The sequence below is a fragment of the Mesoplodon densirostris genome, chromosome X (assembly GCF_025265405.1).
Source record: "Mesoplodon densirostris isolate mMesDen1 chromosome X, mMesDen1 primary haplotype, whole genome shotgun sequence".
NCBI classification, from domain to species: Eukaryota; Metazoa; Chordata; class Mammalia; order Artiodactyla; family Ziphiidae; genus Mesoplodon; species Mesoplodon densirostris.
This window is the reverse complement of record NC_082681.1, coordinates 20,202,842-20,219,242: the sequence shown is the minus strand read 5'-3', so window position 1 is coordinate 20,219,242 and position 16,401 is coordinate 20,202,842. Positions and strand designations below refer to the sequence as shown.

General features: G+C 44.3%; 1 protein-coding gene across 1 annotated transcript in view; it reads right to left on the bottom strand.

Annotated features, from left to right (window-relative positions):
- The window catches only part of GPC3 (glypican 3), a 435,634-nt gene extending 427,905 nt beyond the window's left edge, over positions 1-7,729 (bottom strand). Inside the window, exon 1 of the mRNA XM_060087058.1 lies at positions 7,425-7,729. Within this exon, the coding sequence (XP_059943041.1) occupies positions 7,425-7,599 (175 nt within the window). The 5' untranslated portion in view covers positions 7,600-7,729. The remainder of the gene's footprint in view (positions 1-7,424) is intronic.
- Between the last annotated feature and the right edge of the window lie 8,672 nt (positions 7,730-16,401).

Sequence of the window (16,401 nt, the reverse complement as noted above, 5' to 3'; positions counted from 1 at the left end):
AACCTACTCCCTGTAACTATCACCCTAACTCTTCCTCTCTTCACCATGTTTCCCTCAGCTTCAATCATCCAAACCAAAATTTGACAAAGAGCAATGGAGAATCCCAGGATGCCATAATACATACTGGAAGTATGTATTATGCAGAGTGTGGGAGAGAGGGAAGAGAACCATAATTAAGAAGGAAACTATGCAAATAGAATTCTAACATTATTTTTAAATGATCATCATTTCTTTCTCTTTTCCCCTCTTGCCTACTTGGGCCTGTATCAGAAAGAATTCCCGATGGGTCACTGCTAGCCAATTTTGAAAGTATGCCCTAATGCATACAGAAATTAAGAGGACTCTCATGAGGCCCTTTAGACTACTCCAATAAAGTTCCCATGGCTGAAAACCACTTTGGATTATGTCCTTTTAGATGTACATTTATGAAGTTTGATGGTATAGGTAAGAAACACCAAACACTGAGGAAAAACTCATACACATTTAGTGTATGTTTCTGTAACTGACACCAGTTGCATTATTTTCACACTAAATACCACAGATCTGTAAAGTGAAAATAAATATATGCATTTATGTATACGTAAATATATTTATTTTTAAACTACTTAAAATAGCCTTGTAAACAAGCACAAGCTACTTACCTCTTGTACGACTTGGCTAGTCTACTTTTTCCAGGGAGTTACAGTACAGCCAAATGAATTAAGTCAATGTCCTTTATCACTTACCCATAGACAACAAATGGATTTTTGACCTGAAAAAGTAGTTACTTTTTTAGAAACCTTAGTATATTGGTAAAAAGGAATCAACTACTTAAATATTGGTTTTACGGAAATTTTATGGTTACAATACATTTATAATTCCCTTCATTCATTTAGCCTACAAATATTTATGGGGTACCCATTATTTTGTACTATGCACTATGCTAGACACTGATGATACAAAGATACATAAAATACAGCCCCTATAACCTTGAGGAGATCACAGTCTAGTAGGGAGATACAGATAATTACAAACACGTACCTTAAAGATACCATAATCAGGATTTCTAATTTTCCAGTAATAAACTTATATTCAAAAGGCAGAGTCAAAAGCCCAGTTAAAATTCTACTCTATTTTGCTGAATTTATAAGAAATAAATGCATGCTTCATTGTGGAAATTTTGAAAAATACAGAATACTCTCAAAATCATCACTTCTGAGAAATGTACATCTTTCAACTTTCAGGTGAATGGTTGGAATACAGTGGGTGGAAATTTCATTTATAATGGCTTTAACTTCTCTGTCCCTTTTTACTGCCACTTTCACTTGTATTTTATCTCTCTTCCTATCAATTATTTATCAATATAGCCTATTAAGTATACTTCAAAGAGCTTAGTAGATTTACTAATCTAGCATATAAATACAATTTCAGCTACTAGGCATAATTAACTGTTCAGAACACTAGCAAAGCATTTTGGTCCTAACATTGACTCCTTTTTCCTCATGAGAAAAAATACAAACTCTCAAATAAGGCTTTATGTAGCTACACACATAGAGAGGCAAAAGTGAAAGTGCCTTCCTTGTTAATCAATGCGGATTCACTTTTGTTTAAAAATGGCAAACAAGTATTTCTAATAATTAGCACTTGGATAATTAATATTTAATTGGCCTAATTCGAAGAAGAGAACTAATACTTTACTTTGTATATTCGACAAGGTATTCAAGTGAGACTATAAGGTCCCAGTGAGCGTTTTCCCCTCACACACAGCATTTCAAAATGCACATTTTCTCTGCTGATATGCTCACCTTCGCGTTGCTTTGTGAATCGCAGTCTTCCTGTCATTACGTTTCAGAAGATAAATTCCCATTACTTTATGCTGTCTCTAAAGCCAGTCTGGGGCCCATGACTTGGACACTATTTTCTGATGCTCATTTCTTAATGGAGTTCTGGGGATCCTGTTTCAAGCCTGACAATTTGCTAAATATGGGCAGATAAGTGGGGGATTTTTCTGCCCACACTTTCCATTAGACCCTAGATTACCAAAAACATCAAACCTCCTTAGAAGCTCAGCTAGGGCTGAAGAGATGCTGGCTCCTGGTATGGTCTCTGGAATTGAGCCTGTGCACCAATTCTGACCCCAAGTTACAGAAACCTGTGAGGTACATCAACAGGTCCATGCATGTGTCACAGCTCAACCCCCAAATATGGTAATGTCAACATTAGTGAGAAAGGTCTAGCGACATTAAATCAAAGAGAGTTTGATTTAAGAGATGTCTTACAATTTATGTGCTATAATTGTTGATCTTTAATGATACTAAGCCAGTCATAACAATGTTGCTAATTTCAATTTGTTCTCTGGGTACTCAACATTAATAAACCCTGCCTGATGGTAAGAGTCGCCAGCTAACTGAGGTAAGGCTGAACCAGTTCCCAGTCAAAATATATGCAGCTTGAAAAGTTTGTCCATATACCCCAATAATGTCTCATAAAAATGTGGACTTAGACTTTTAAAATAAGTAAGATGACACATAGCTTAAGAAAGTTATTTGAGAGTTTCACAGAAGAATACATAACGATCTAGAAATTCTATTATCAATTATTTACTAAATGCTCTACGGTACTCTTAGCATTGTGCTCAACACTGCATCAAATACAGTGCTTTCCCTTTAAGGAGCTTATAATCTAAAACATACAAATAACCATATGCAGAAAAAAAGCGAGAGATCAGAGTAAAAGGAAGCATTCACAAAAATGTACAAATTCAGCATGCCAGAACTTTTCAGTTGAGCAATATGATCCCCAGTGAAATTCTTTCCAAATGATGTATCGTGTGCACAAGTTATAAGTGATTATCTTCAATTTTCTTAGAAATGAGTAATAAGATACCTCTTAAGAACCATGCTTTTGTATATGCATCAAACACTACAGTTGGCGTGGTCCTATTGATAGCTGCCATTTAAGGAGAACATATTTTCTGTCTTGTCTCACATCAGACAAATCCAGACCTCTTTTCTCCCAGGTTGGTAATAAGCAGCCTTTTTCTAGGCTACAGTGAACAGCAAACATTGCAACTCCAAAGATGGGAGCAGCAGAATGCTCAAAAATATTGCATCAAAATATTGGATACAACCTACCAGCCCATAAGAAAAAAAAAACACATTGCAAAACTGACACCATCTGTGTCATCTAGCATCCATCAAAATCCTCTTATGCTTGTATTTCCTAATGCTTACACACAGAATTTGCTCCAAGAATTAAGAAAACTTTTTAAGATGGCGGCCCTATTAAGCGACCTCTCCCTATCTCCCACTTCATCTCGTCAGTTCTTTTCCCTTGCCCAGGCTGCCTATTGTGACCATTTCAGCCAATTTCCTGGAGGTATTTTCTAGCCCTTTTCACCCTATTTAATCCCACAAGTTTCCTGAGAAGCCTGTTTACTTGTATGCTCCCCCACTAGACTGTGAGCGCCTTGACAAAAGGGACTATATCTTACTCCTCTCGGCACCCCCAAAACCTGACACAGAGCCTGCCAAGCAGCAGGCAGTCTGAGACTCCTTTCAGGCCAAGGCGCTCCACTGACCATCAGCCCTCTCCTCAATCAGATCGATGCTTCCCTCTGAGAACATCTCATCACCGATCACCAGGATTAGCGTAATAAATACATTCAGACCACATTTGAGAGACTTTTCTGAACTATCCCAAGTTAGCACATGGGGATACCACTTTTTCAAAGTTTGAACAAATCACCTGCTCACTCAACTGTCCAGTGCAATCTCAGAGGAGAGAAACCCCTCCCACACCTCACTCTTCTCCCTCCCGACTTTAGGACCGCTAACTGCTTCCAACTAATTGGGGAACCACAGCTGGCAACCCGGAGGAGGTTGCTAGTTCTCATACTCTAAAGCAACAACAATGAATACCAAACTCTCTTTTCGAGAACATAGATTTTTATTTTTATGTTGTTTCATCTATTTGAGAAAGTCCAAGTCAGTTTTGGCTCTTCAAGGCTGCCTTTTACCCATTCGGGCATTTGGCCTTCTGGATTGGTTCTTGCACTTTCCAAGGCCCTCTAAGGCAAGATTCCTCAGTCTTTGGGGAGTTGCAACACTACCACGGTTTGTTTGATTTTCTCATTCCCATCTGTCCCCTTCACCACCACCACCCCTACAAAAGTGGTGTATGGCATTCATAAAGTGAATTACACTTGATTTTTGTTTAGAGGAATTTTTTTCAGACTTCTGTAACATTCCCTTGAGACAACTGGAAACATCATTGTCTGATTACTAGCTCACTTTCCTTGCCTAAAATTGTATCCATTCTTGATTGCGCCTGTGGGTAGGTTAAGCAAAACAAAATAAACATCTAGACTTATGAGCTCATTGGCTTTTTTCTGAATTTTTCTAAATTAAATAAGGGCAAAAGAGCTGCACTGAAAGTCAGTTATATGGATTTTTCTGCCAAATGCTAACTCTGTGTGCCTGGTTTCCATCTGTGGTGCTTTCCAAGTTACAAATCCTTAGGAAAAAAAAGAGTGGGGTACGAAAAGATCTATGGATTTGGGGGACATACTATTTAGAATTGCTATCCTGTGCCTTTGAACACTAAAAGAAATGGGAACATGAGATTGTAAGGCTTTAGATCAGCTTTGTGGAAGTCTAGTGTAGTCCTTCAGCACCAGTGATTTATTTTTTAGGCCTGCTGATTTCAAATGCCATTTAGTCTCATCCATATTAGCATAAGAAATGTACCTTATCCACTCTAACCCAATTCTGCTAATGGCCTAAGTTAACAGTCAATCCCATGCTCCCCCTAAGTGAGACAAGACATTCTTGAGGATTTCTCCTTACTGTGACCAAATCTCGTTTTATCTGGGACAAAGAAAGCTTTAATGCAGTTAATATAGTGGAGCGGGAGAACTGAACATGGCTTAAAATATAGATGGGAAAGAAAAGTCAAGCGGTCATCCTGATGGCTCATAACTATCAAATAATTTGCAGCTCTCTTTCAATTTCCAACCACTGAACGACAGCAGCAAATCACACATTTATTCACTTTGAAATTATGCGCTTGCCATTGTATTTAGTCGGCCATTATTGTCTCTTCTCCGAAATACTGATGAGCTCTTTCCACACACGGACATTAGGATTTTTACCATGCTTTCCATATCTACAGTGACCATATGTGCCCAACTAAAATTCAGGACACATGGTTCCATGCCAGGACAGAGTATTGGAAATCTGCACCGTCCCAGAAAATGCAGGCTATATGGTAGCTGTGTGGGTATCGCCATATTTGAAATTTGGCTTTGCTCCAGGATGAGTCAGAACAGTGCTTGCCACGTAGAAGGTGCTCAACAGGGCATATGTTTGTTAAACAGAAGTGAAGTAGGGAACGTTGGGTTTATACGGTAAAGACCCTTGGAAAGGGATTTTTTCCTACAGAGTTTGGGAAATACTTGAGGAAAATGAAAAATCTCCGTTACGAGTCCCTGCTCTCTGTATGTAACATGGCCATCCTTAGGCCAGGAGTAAGGGAGCTTGGAAGGAGGGAGCCCAGGCCAAATCTCATACACACAGTGTGTGGGCCCTCCCAATACTTTTATACAGATGCTGCAAAGAGGCAGGCAGCCAGAGAGCTGGGGGAGGGCAAGGAAGGGTGAGCTCCTGCTTGAGCCTGTGTAGAGGGTGGTTGCTAAATGAGTATCTGTGCATTCCCTCTGGTCTTTTTCCTCTTTTAAGCACAATCTTTACCCCTTGGCTTCAAACCCGCCCAGTGTGGCCCCCGATCCAACCCTGGACCCATTCATCTTGTGGGGGGCTCATCCTGTGAGGACCAATTTTTACATTACCAACAAAAGCATGTTCTCTGGCCTTACCAAGCTAATTACCAGGGCACTTCGAGGGGAGAGGGATTCGCCTGCTGTTGCAGCTCTGTGGAGCTGATTCATAGGTTGCCCCTTACGGCTCCTGCGCACGCTCACGTGGTACTTTATTAACACTTAACAGAGTGAGAGGTAGTTCTACCCTTCCTTAGAGCTAAATCCTGCAAAGCAATATTTAACATATGCGCAAATGCATTTCAGTCACCAAAAAGGGTGACCAATTACCTTTGCAACTAAACAGCAGGCTCGCTCGGCTCTTTTCATCCACCTAAAGAAAAGGCTGAGGGCGCGCTGGCTGCCTAGGTAACCTCCCGCTAGTGAACGCTCGCCGGCAGCGCCCACAGGGCACGCATCGCATTCACAACTTGGCCCAACCATCAGGCCCGCCTCCCTGACTTGTTGAGAGCCACGAGCCAAGTTCTGGCGAGGGCTGCTCCCCGATCCCTCGGAAACGCGGGACGCGCGCCTCGCTGGATGCCTGGGTGGCGAAGAGACACCGGAGGCCACAAACGTCTTACGGTTTGTGAATACAACCAGCCGTTTCTTAGAGCACACCTCTGATAAATAAACCTGTTTGAAGCCGACTCTTCTTGCCTGCATTGCCAGTGTAGCAACTTGTCCTAATTGGATTCTAAGGCAGGCTTTTAGGACTCCAACCGTGGGACAGTCAATCACACAAGGCCATTAATATTCATCTGTTGACAGCGGCAGCGCTCAGGGAAGGTTAAAATATGCCCTTACAACACGACCTGATTGTGCAGAACAAAAGGCAAGCGTTCAGAAACTTTCCTCCACCTAAAATCATCTCCCCTTCAGGGTCCAGCCTGTCAAGAAGGCAGATGAGTTTGAGAAGGGGAGGAGTTAAATCATCTTTGGACTCCTGCTCCCCGGGCCAGCGGCCCGGTTTTGGAAACGATTTCGCCAGCCTAGAGAAGAGACGCTGTTTTGAAGGAAAAGGCTCAGTCCTCCTCATTTGGGGCACCCTCCTACCTACTCAAAAGTTTCCCTCCGTGTGTCTTTACCTGCCACTGCGGATTCGGAGATCTGTCCTCAACTTTGCCTGCACTTGGGCCCGCGAGCCTCGGGAACCCAGGCTGCGGAAAGGAGGGCGTGAGGGCAGGTTGGGGAGAGAATGGCCGGAGCCGCGGTCCAGCTGAGGCTGAAATTCTGGCACGTACGTGCGAGCGAGGGTGGCAAATTCCAGAGGCAAGGCACCAGCTCGGATGTGGGGCGCCAGTTCGCCGAGGCGGGGAGAACCAGCTCCAGCCTTCCCGCCCTCCCCCCAAAAATGGGCGCTCGCTAGAAAGGCCATGCTCGCGGTTCCTCCCAGTCGCACCTTCGCTGACAGCCCAGCGAGCTTGGGAGATGCGGACACGGCCCACATATACCCTTCTTCCCTTTCTCGGGAGACCTGGCCGGGCCTGGGCACGGCGACCACTCCCAGGTGCCCGGCCGCTAGGCTCATGATCGCGGCCCCGCGGGGCTAGCGCGCTCGGGTTACCTCCACCATGCGCCCCTTGGCTCACCGCCGGGCGCGGGGAACGCGCGAGGGACGACTCCTCACCTGGCACTGGGGTTTCAGGCACCCACTTGAGTCCGGGCTGCAGTCTCTGGAAGAAGGAGCGGACCTGGTGACAGGTGGCGTCCGGCGGCGGCGGCGGGGGCTGTGCCTGTCCCGGGCAGTCCAAGCTGAGCAGCATCGCCACCACCAAGCACGCGGTGCGCACGGGCCCTGCCATCCTGCTTCGCCGGGAGCGAGGAGAGAGCGGGAGAGTGGCAGCGGGGGCGAGAGCGGTCCCAGGACTCAGCAAGCCTGGCAGTGGCCCTAAGGAGCGGGAGACGTGCCGCTACCCAGCCGCTGCAAAAGTTTCCTCGCAGCTACCTGGGCGCTGGGCGAGGGCGGGAACGGCTCGGCGGCTCGGGGCGGGGCGGGGTTGACCGGGTTGGGGCGGGGCGAGGAGGGACCGGGTGGGGCGGGGCGAGGCGAACTGCGCGGCCGGGGGGCGGCGGCGGCCGCGCAGCGAGGCTGCAGGCTCGGTGTGCAGGGCTGCGAGGAGTGCTGGGGCACCGCGGTGCGGGGACCGGGCAGGAGCGGCGCGAGAGGAGGACGCGGAGCGCGTGCGGTGGCTCCTGGCCCCGCAGCCCAGCTGCTGGCTCGCCGCCGCTCTACACAGAGAGCTCTGGCATAACTACTGCAGAGGGGCTGCAGGCTCGGGCGCGTTGATTGGCTTCCCAGCAGCCGTCCCCTCTGACTGGCTCTGGGAGAAGTTCCCCAGCCTCACTCCTCCTTCCCGCCGCTCATTGGCCTACAGCCGAGAGGGCTTTTCCCTTTAGGATTTTTGCAACCTCTCCATCCTTCCTTGGGGGTGCGTGGGGGTCCCTGGCTTAGGTATCCCTCCTCCCAGCCCGGTCCAGCTCGTCTCTGGCCACCAGAGCCTCGCAAGAGGTCTTCCTCCTCCGCACAAAATCCACCTCCTCTTCCTGTTCTCTGAGGAGCTTCCCTCGAACGGTTTTCCCAACGCAGCTCTGGCCGGGTTCGGAAACCCACCCCACAAATAGTCACATTCAGGGGCAGCTGGGGACCGCTGGCAGAGAGGGGCAGGAGGTTCACAACCTGCCTCATCTTTGAATACTGTACCTAGAAAGTCTGACAGCCCGTGGGGCTTACTAGATTTAATTTAATAGAACCACACAAAGTCAGAGAAGGCACCTGATCCAGGATGAAATCTGTATCCTGTAAGGTAGCCCCTGGTGACCTTTCATGAAGCAAAGCATAACTGGTGACAACAAGATAACCTGGGACTTAAAGTCAGCCTAACTCATTAGAAAATCGTTTCACACAGCAAATTCATTGAGCCAGAGCTAGCCTGCTTGAGAGGTCTCCGAGACCCAAATCCCTACCTCTCCTGTTTAAATTTCATCATTTGAAACCCAGTTCTTTGAAAATCAGATACCTCTCAGAGGAGGAGTGTATTTGGTCATTACCCATATGCTCCTAAGTAGGGATCTTTAACTCCCAGGTTCTTCCTGGTGACTCCCACACACACCTAAGCACAATGTCTGGCACATAGCAGGAACTCGATAAGTATTTGTATAATGAAATGATTTAACACCTCAGTGTGAATTAGTTTATCATCTGATCGTGTTGTCTCTGATCTAGGTAAAAGCAGGTTTAGGTAAGGAAAGAAAAAGGAGAGCCTCCACCCCAGGAATTCTCCAGTGAGTGCCAGCCAGGCCAGGGGCAGAGGGAGAGGTCCTGTGCCAGAACTTGTGGACTGAGAAGAGAGGCAAAGGAAAGACAGATGGCCGAGGAGCTCATTCATTCATTCAGTAACAAATATTTGAATTGCTGCTACGTGCCAGACACTGTGAGATACAAACAGACAGTGGGATACAAAGATTAACCTGTGGCACCTGACCTCAAAGAGCTACAGGTCTTGTGGGAAAGACAACTAAACAGAAAAATGTTAACACAGCATGTGGTAAGTGCTAACATAGAGTCAAATGCAGAGTTCTAAGGGGGTGAGAAGGCAAGTCGCAGAAACCTTCCCAGAGGAGGTGATGCCCTAAACTCAGGCTTGAAAGACCAGTAGGAGTTGAGGTGAGAAAAGAAGATGGGGGGAAGGGGCCAAGGGAAAAGAAGCAGGATGAACAAAGATTCTGACAGGAGAGAGCCTGGCGTGGCCCAGTGGGATGGTGGGAGGTGCAAGTAATGGTTTCAGGCTGGGGAGTTAGAAGAGCTACAGCAGCAGAGGTAAGCAAGGGTCAGATTATGCAGAGTCCCCACACCATGCAAAGGAGCCTGGGGAACCACTTAAGGAAACTCTATGCAGACAGGTGACATGACCTTATTTGCCCTATGAAAAGATCTCTCCAGCAGCATTGTGGAGAATGACTTGGAAAAGGAAGAGGTTTGGAAGCAAGTTAAGAGGCTGTGAAAATAATCCAGACAAGAAATGATAAACTCCTGTGTCAGAGGAGACTTGGAAAGGGAAAAAACTACGGGAGATATTTAGGAGACAGGATTCAAAAGGCACCTAGTGGATCTGGGGGTTGGGAGAGAGAGATTCAAGGACGGGGGGCTCATTCATTCTTTTTTTTCAACATACATTTGAGTGCAGCCTACGTATCTGGCATTCTTCTCCTACTTCATAATTTTGCCTGGGGCTAGGCCTGCGCCTGCATTGAACATTTGACAAATGACATATCCACTTTAAAAGAAACACCAATTAAGAGTCATAATTTGGCTGGTGAGTTTGATATGTTCCACCTGTGGAGCCCTGTGACCAAAGGGCAGATTGGAAGGCAAGCATTGATTGAATTTCATGACCTCGCAGAGGAAGACATGACCTCCCATAAATTCATGATCTTCCAGAGCTCATGCAACTAACTACAAAGGCAACAGTTGTTTTCAACTACTGGGTACTGAGTACCTTGAAAAGAGCCACGACTTCTTATTTTTAATATATACTTTTATATCTAATACACTTTGTATGAACCAGAGCAGTGCTTCCCAAAGTGAATCCCTGGTGGTATGTGGGCCAGTGAAGTTTTCGGGTTTTTTTAAAATAAGTATTTGTTGTAATGTGGATCAGAAATTATGTATATACATAGTAGTGCATCCAACCCATGACTTCATTAGGACAAAGCTAGGTAGACAGTACTGTGATAAATTCACTTCAATAAAAATGTGAGCTGGCTTAAAAAAATATTAAACAGTATTGAGAATACGAGGATATAGAAAAACTTGTGCGGTGGTATGTGAAAGACAAGGATTTGGACTTAGGTCGTAAGCAAACTGACCCTGAGGTTTTGGCAAATATTTCTTTGGCCTTAAAGCTTCTGCACCCCCTCCAAGCAGCTACATGAGGGTTTTAAACCGACCTAAGGTAGAAGTTAATATAACTTTCTAGGCTTAAGGAGTGGTTGCAGTTTTTTAATAAGTGACTCTCAAAGACTTTCTAGCCTTCCAGCCCACAAGCTGTAACTCTAACAGTGGAATTTCAAGCACTGGAATAAGCACCGAAGAATAGGTTTTTGGTCAGGAAAGCCTGCAGGGGCACTATGGACAGCTGTCTATCGAGTGTGTGGAATTTTACTGACAAAATCCAGTTCCTTTACCAAAGCGTGAAATCTGTTCCTTTATATGCTGTATACTGCTGAGATGGGTGACTATGAATTAAGATTGGGTTTTCCCCTTCCCTTTTACATAAACAACTGTCTTACTTCTCAAGGCTCCCTTCCTCATATTAGAAGTCAGGCCAATGACTCATCCTTATTCTTCAACTAGAAGAGACAAAGAGAAACAATCAGTCTAGAAACACAAAAGGATGTGCTGATTGAGCCGGTGTTCACTTTCTACAATTCATGGCTCTGTGCTTTCAGGCCCAGTTGGAAGCATTTAGATAACACCATTGGGCCCCATTTTCCTCTTTGGGCCTCAGAGGAAGGCTACCTAGCACAGCAGGCCCAGAAGAACTTTTCTTCACCTTTCGTTCCTAGTCTCCAGTTTGAAAGAATTCGAGAATTCCCAGCTGTAGCCAGCAGCTATTATCTTGCTGTATCTGGGAGGAGAGTCTGGTTCCATGGCTCCAAAAGCAGCATAAATCAAGGTTTCTGGGAGAGGGTTAAGAAAGGGTGTTCAACAGCTGCCGCCATGGGAGGGGGCTCATACACAGCCCTGCACACGGCCACACACACACACACACACACGGTTTGTCTTGGGCCCGGTTCCCTTTGCCGCCACAGGTGATGCTCCTCCTCCCCAGCCCCCTGAGGTACACAGTGTCTCCTCCCCTTCACGCCACCCTCCAAACCTACTTTCTGAGAAGAAATTTTAAAACTCATCCGCTTACAGGGTATACGGTTGATAGGATACAATGGGGCTGCTCACCCAGGGGTAGGGGTATTGAAACAGGGATCAAAGCTTTAAACCGAAGGAACAGGGCTCTAAAAACTGTGGAATTCCAGGCATTTGCCAGTGGGAAGGGAGTGTTTAAACTGAGGGGCAATGAGGCCTTTTTAGGTACACCTGAAATCACATCATGTAGACAGTTGCTTCTATGTTAGACGGGTGCTGTTCACAGTCAACACCTCCCTAGCCACACCTCTGCACTCTGGCACACAGCCACTTTGTCTCCTTCTCTTGCAGTGTATGACTCCTTTGTGGGACAGAGGGGAGGGGAGGCGCCAGGCACACTGATCCCAATTCTCCCAAATGTATAAGCTATGATCAGAGAATGAATTATGGTCCTTTGGGAAAGAGTGTTCATTCATTCACCCCAGCCAGCAGGCCAGTGCAATGTAAATGGTAACTTTGTAAGTTGAAAGACTTAAAGCCATTTTGAAAATTGCATAATAATCCCAGGCAGAATTTGGCTCTATGTGTATGGAAAATTAATAGGACCGGCTGAGATGCTTGCATTATGAGTTGTGGATGGATAGCCTCTCCCCAGACCGGGACTATGCTTTGCCCTCTCTAAATCCACAAAACATACTGAGGTTCTTGTAAGTTAGAGTTCAAGACTTTGAAAAAAAACTATTGAGATTTTTATTTGTGGCATCATGTTGATTGCTGCAAATAAAAAATTATTCTATTCTGTCTTCGTTTGTATAAGGAATATTGATCTAGATTCCTAACATATTTCTTCATACCCCTACTCCATTGAGTTTGTTTTTTTTTGTTGTTGTTGATTGGGCAGATATACTATATGTATATCTAACATTTTGTCTCTATTGCATAGGAGGGTCCGTTTTCTATTAAAATTTAAGGGGTTTGTAGTTTGGTGATTGAGAAGATGGTAGCTTTAAATCTAAAGGCTGGCGACGCCTGAGGCACAGCTTTATGTGCCACATGGCAATTCACGAATACTTTGTTTTGCTTTGAATTATTGTATCCCCCAAAACACATTGGTTCAGGTAATGTAATATATTTACTTTGCTGTATGGTGTGTAGAATCTGTAAGTAATTTTACTAAGTTCTTTCTGGGTCTTTATGCTCTGGAACCTGGGTCCCCAATAGGTCAACAGTTGGTCTCTAACCATTGACCTCTCACATGTTTGCTTCCCTCAAGGTCCTTTCCCATCCCCACAGCTCCCTGGATTCCCAGCAACACATGGGAGGAAGTCAACAGCCAGCCACCACCACAGACAGCAACTCATACTTTCAGTGGCCTCGTCCATCCCACTTCCCAAGCCTCACCCACAGTCCTAAGTCTTGGGGAATTTCAACAGTAGCACCTCATATGAAAAGGCCATCCCCACCCCTACCCCTAACTCTATAGTTATTGTAAAGTCTATCCATTAGGAACTGTGTCTTTGAGAGGCAGTATGGTTGGGACCTGGAGCCGAAGGAGGGGAAGAGCAGTACCAGACCATTCCATACCTTACCAACCAAGCCCAGAGTCTGCTATACTTGTTGTACCAACACCTGGGGTGACCACTACATTTGCCACATTGGGTAGCAAATGTATGTTTACTTTTTTGTCTCTACCATGACTTGTGAGCTTTAGATGCACAGGAGTTCATATTAATCAGAAAATAAAAATAATATTAAGTAAATTGACCCTTCACTACAGACTGTTTGAGAAGCATTATGCTAAGTATGTGCACAGTGCTTTGGCCCGTGGTAGCCACTGAGTAAATGTTTTTAAATAAAGCCCTGAAATGCTTTTCTTTACAAAAATAAATTCCTGCATTCCCTAATGATAGAGAGTTCCTATTAAAAGCACAAGGCATAAAAACTTTCCAATAATAGGTAGCCCATTTGAGGATAAATGTCTAAAAGATTTCTCCTACAAAAAGTATCCCACAGGGACACTCTTCTTCTGTGGCTCGCTCTTATTCAAGCAATACTCAGAAGTCAGTAAATATGGTTTGCATGAGATTTTGCATCTCAGTAGAACTTGGTGTAAATTACAGATTGGAGGTTGAACTCCACTACCTTCGTGTTTTATTTTCTCCATTATTTCCCCCCTAATTTATGTCATTTTCTGTTGTAAATGAAAGAGATGCTAGCCTGTGTACCAAAACATAGCAAACATACCAAAACAAAGCAAGATGATAAGATCCAGAGGGAAGTACTGCTTCCTTGGAATGCCTTCATCTCATTCATTCTTATAACATGTCAGAAGTATAGCAAGTCTCCCCTGCCATAAATAAATTGTATGTCATTACTCAGAAGATTTAAGCTCTGTTGGATGTCTCCAGTCGTTCCCTAACTGCTGTTAAACTTATGGTTAATGTCATATGGTTTGTTAGCAGTTTTTTGTCTGGTATTGTTCTGAAGTCGTTTCATGGGGGAGTACCCTGTCTTCCCAAATAGATTGGAATAATCGAAAGAGCAGAGGACCAGCAGTCAAAAGAGCTGGTTTCGGGGCTTCCCTGGTGGCGCAGTGGTTGAGAGTCCGCCTGCCGATGCAGGGGACACGGGTTCGTGCCCCGGTCCGGGAAGATCCCACATGCCGCAGAGCGGCTGGGCCCGTGAGCCATGGCCACTGAGCCTGCGCGTCTGGAGCCTGTGCTCCGCAACGGGGAGAGGCCACAACAGTGAGAGGCCCGCGTACCGCAAAAAAAAAAAAAAAAAAAAAAAAAAGAGCTGGTTTCTAGTTCTTGTTCTGCCACTCTAAGCATTGTGACCCTGAATCAGTAGCTTAACATCTCTGAACCGCAGCCTCCTTAACTGTAAATTGAGGATGGCAGACTACATGCTCTCTAAGGTTCCTCCTACCTCTGACAGTCTGTATTTCTATGGTTGTGAACTCCTTGAGGGAAGGGTTCTTATACTTCTGTACCCAGAATCTGAAGCAGTGCCTAGAATGTATAGTAGGGCCCCAGTACATATTTATTGAATGAATGGCTGAATGCATCCCTCAAAACACAGACCCCAGAAATGGCTCCATAGGAGATTCTCAAGAAATATTTTTTGATTCATCAGTGCGCTTCTTAATCAAAGTACTGTGTACAGATGTAGAGAACAAACGTATGGACACCAAGGGGGGAAAGTGGCAGGGGGGCGGGGAGTGGTGGTGGTGGGATGAATTGGGAGATTGGGATTGACATGTATACACTAATATGTATAAAATAGATAACTAATAAGAACCTGCTGTATAAAAAATAAATAAAATAAAATTCAAACAAAAACAAAGTACTGTGTACAACATTTAAAATCTAATTCTTCTCCTAACGAGCAGCACAGTAATGCTTCTTGTAAGCAATATTGCAAGAGTGGAGATATAAACAGACATACTTCTGTTGTATTTTACCTCCGGAAATCTAAGTCAGAGACTTTTGTAATTAAGTCATTAGAATTTTTAAATAACTGAGGCTTTGATGTTGACTATTTAAGATTGTAAACTACTAAAGGTAAGAGACTATGTTTACCTAAATCTTAGTGTATGGGGGTCTAGCAAATTATTATATTGTTTGGAAATTATGGTAATAAACTTTTGGGAGTGTTTATTATTAATTTTTCCCTGTTGAAAACCTGTGTCAATCCTATCTATGGAAATCTTTCTGAAATGTATTACATATTTCCCTGCCTTAGTAAACAAAGTGTGTGAAATCTAATCTAATCTATTCTTGATGCTCTGTTATATCATATTCAATTTTTGTACTATGTTACGAATCTACAGAAATGGTGAGACAGTGAGCTGAGTCTGTACTGGGCCTACTACACATCATGAAACTTGCTTTCTTAAAAACAACAACAGGAATCCCCTGTAATGATTTGTCCCTTCCTCTTTAATATATGATATAGAATGCATAGACACATGCCCTCCTGCATTAGTCTGCTTTTTACAGATTATAATTCTGGGGTCAAAGGCTAAATTAGCCCTTCCTGGGATGTTCCTCTGGTTTTAGCACTAGTAACTTCAACCTCTCAGTCGATTTCAACCCACTCTCCAGTTTACTTGCTTTAACTTATGTTGCAACACAGTGATCACAAGAGTCCGCTCGGCGTGGTGGAATGGGCATAGGTTGCAGAGTTCGATAGTCCCAAGTCCAAATTTTAGCTCTATTACTTACTAGCTGGGGGACCTTGGACAAGCCGCCTTACCTGGCTGAGACTTCACTTACAAAATGAGGATTAAAAGCTTAACCTCGGTTGATAAATGGATGAATAGATAGATCCATGTGATAATACAAGTATAGTACAATGCTAATTGTAGAATATAAGTAGTCAGGATACTAGTGTCCACTATAATATTCTTTCAACTTCTCTATATGCTAGGAAAAATATAACCTTGGAAGGTCTTTGAGAGACTAGAGATAAAATAGGTAAAGCTTCTGGCACGTTGTAGGTATTCACATTATCCTGTGAACCTTAAGGCTATTTCTTTTAAAGGCCATCAAAGCCAGGTTTGTTTGTTTGTTTGTAATAAACGTTAATTAATTTTTTATTACCAACGTTTGTAGAACAGTCACTATGTTCTAATTACTGGTGATATAGTGATGAGGGCAAAATTTTTGCCCTCTTGACCCTTAACCAGTTTTGTTTCGGTTGTGAGTTCATTGCCAGGTTTACCACGATGCCAGCACTG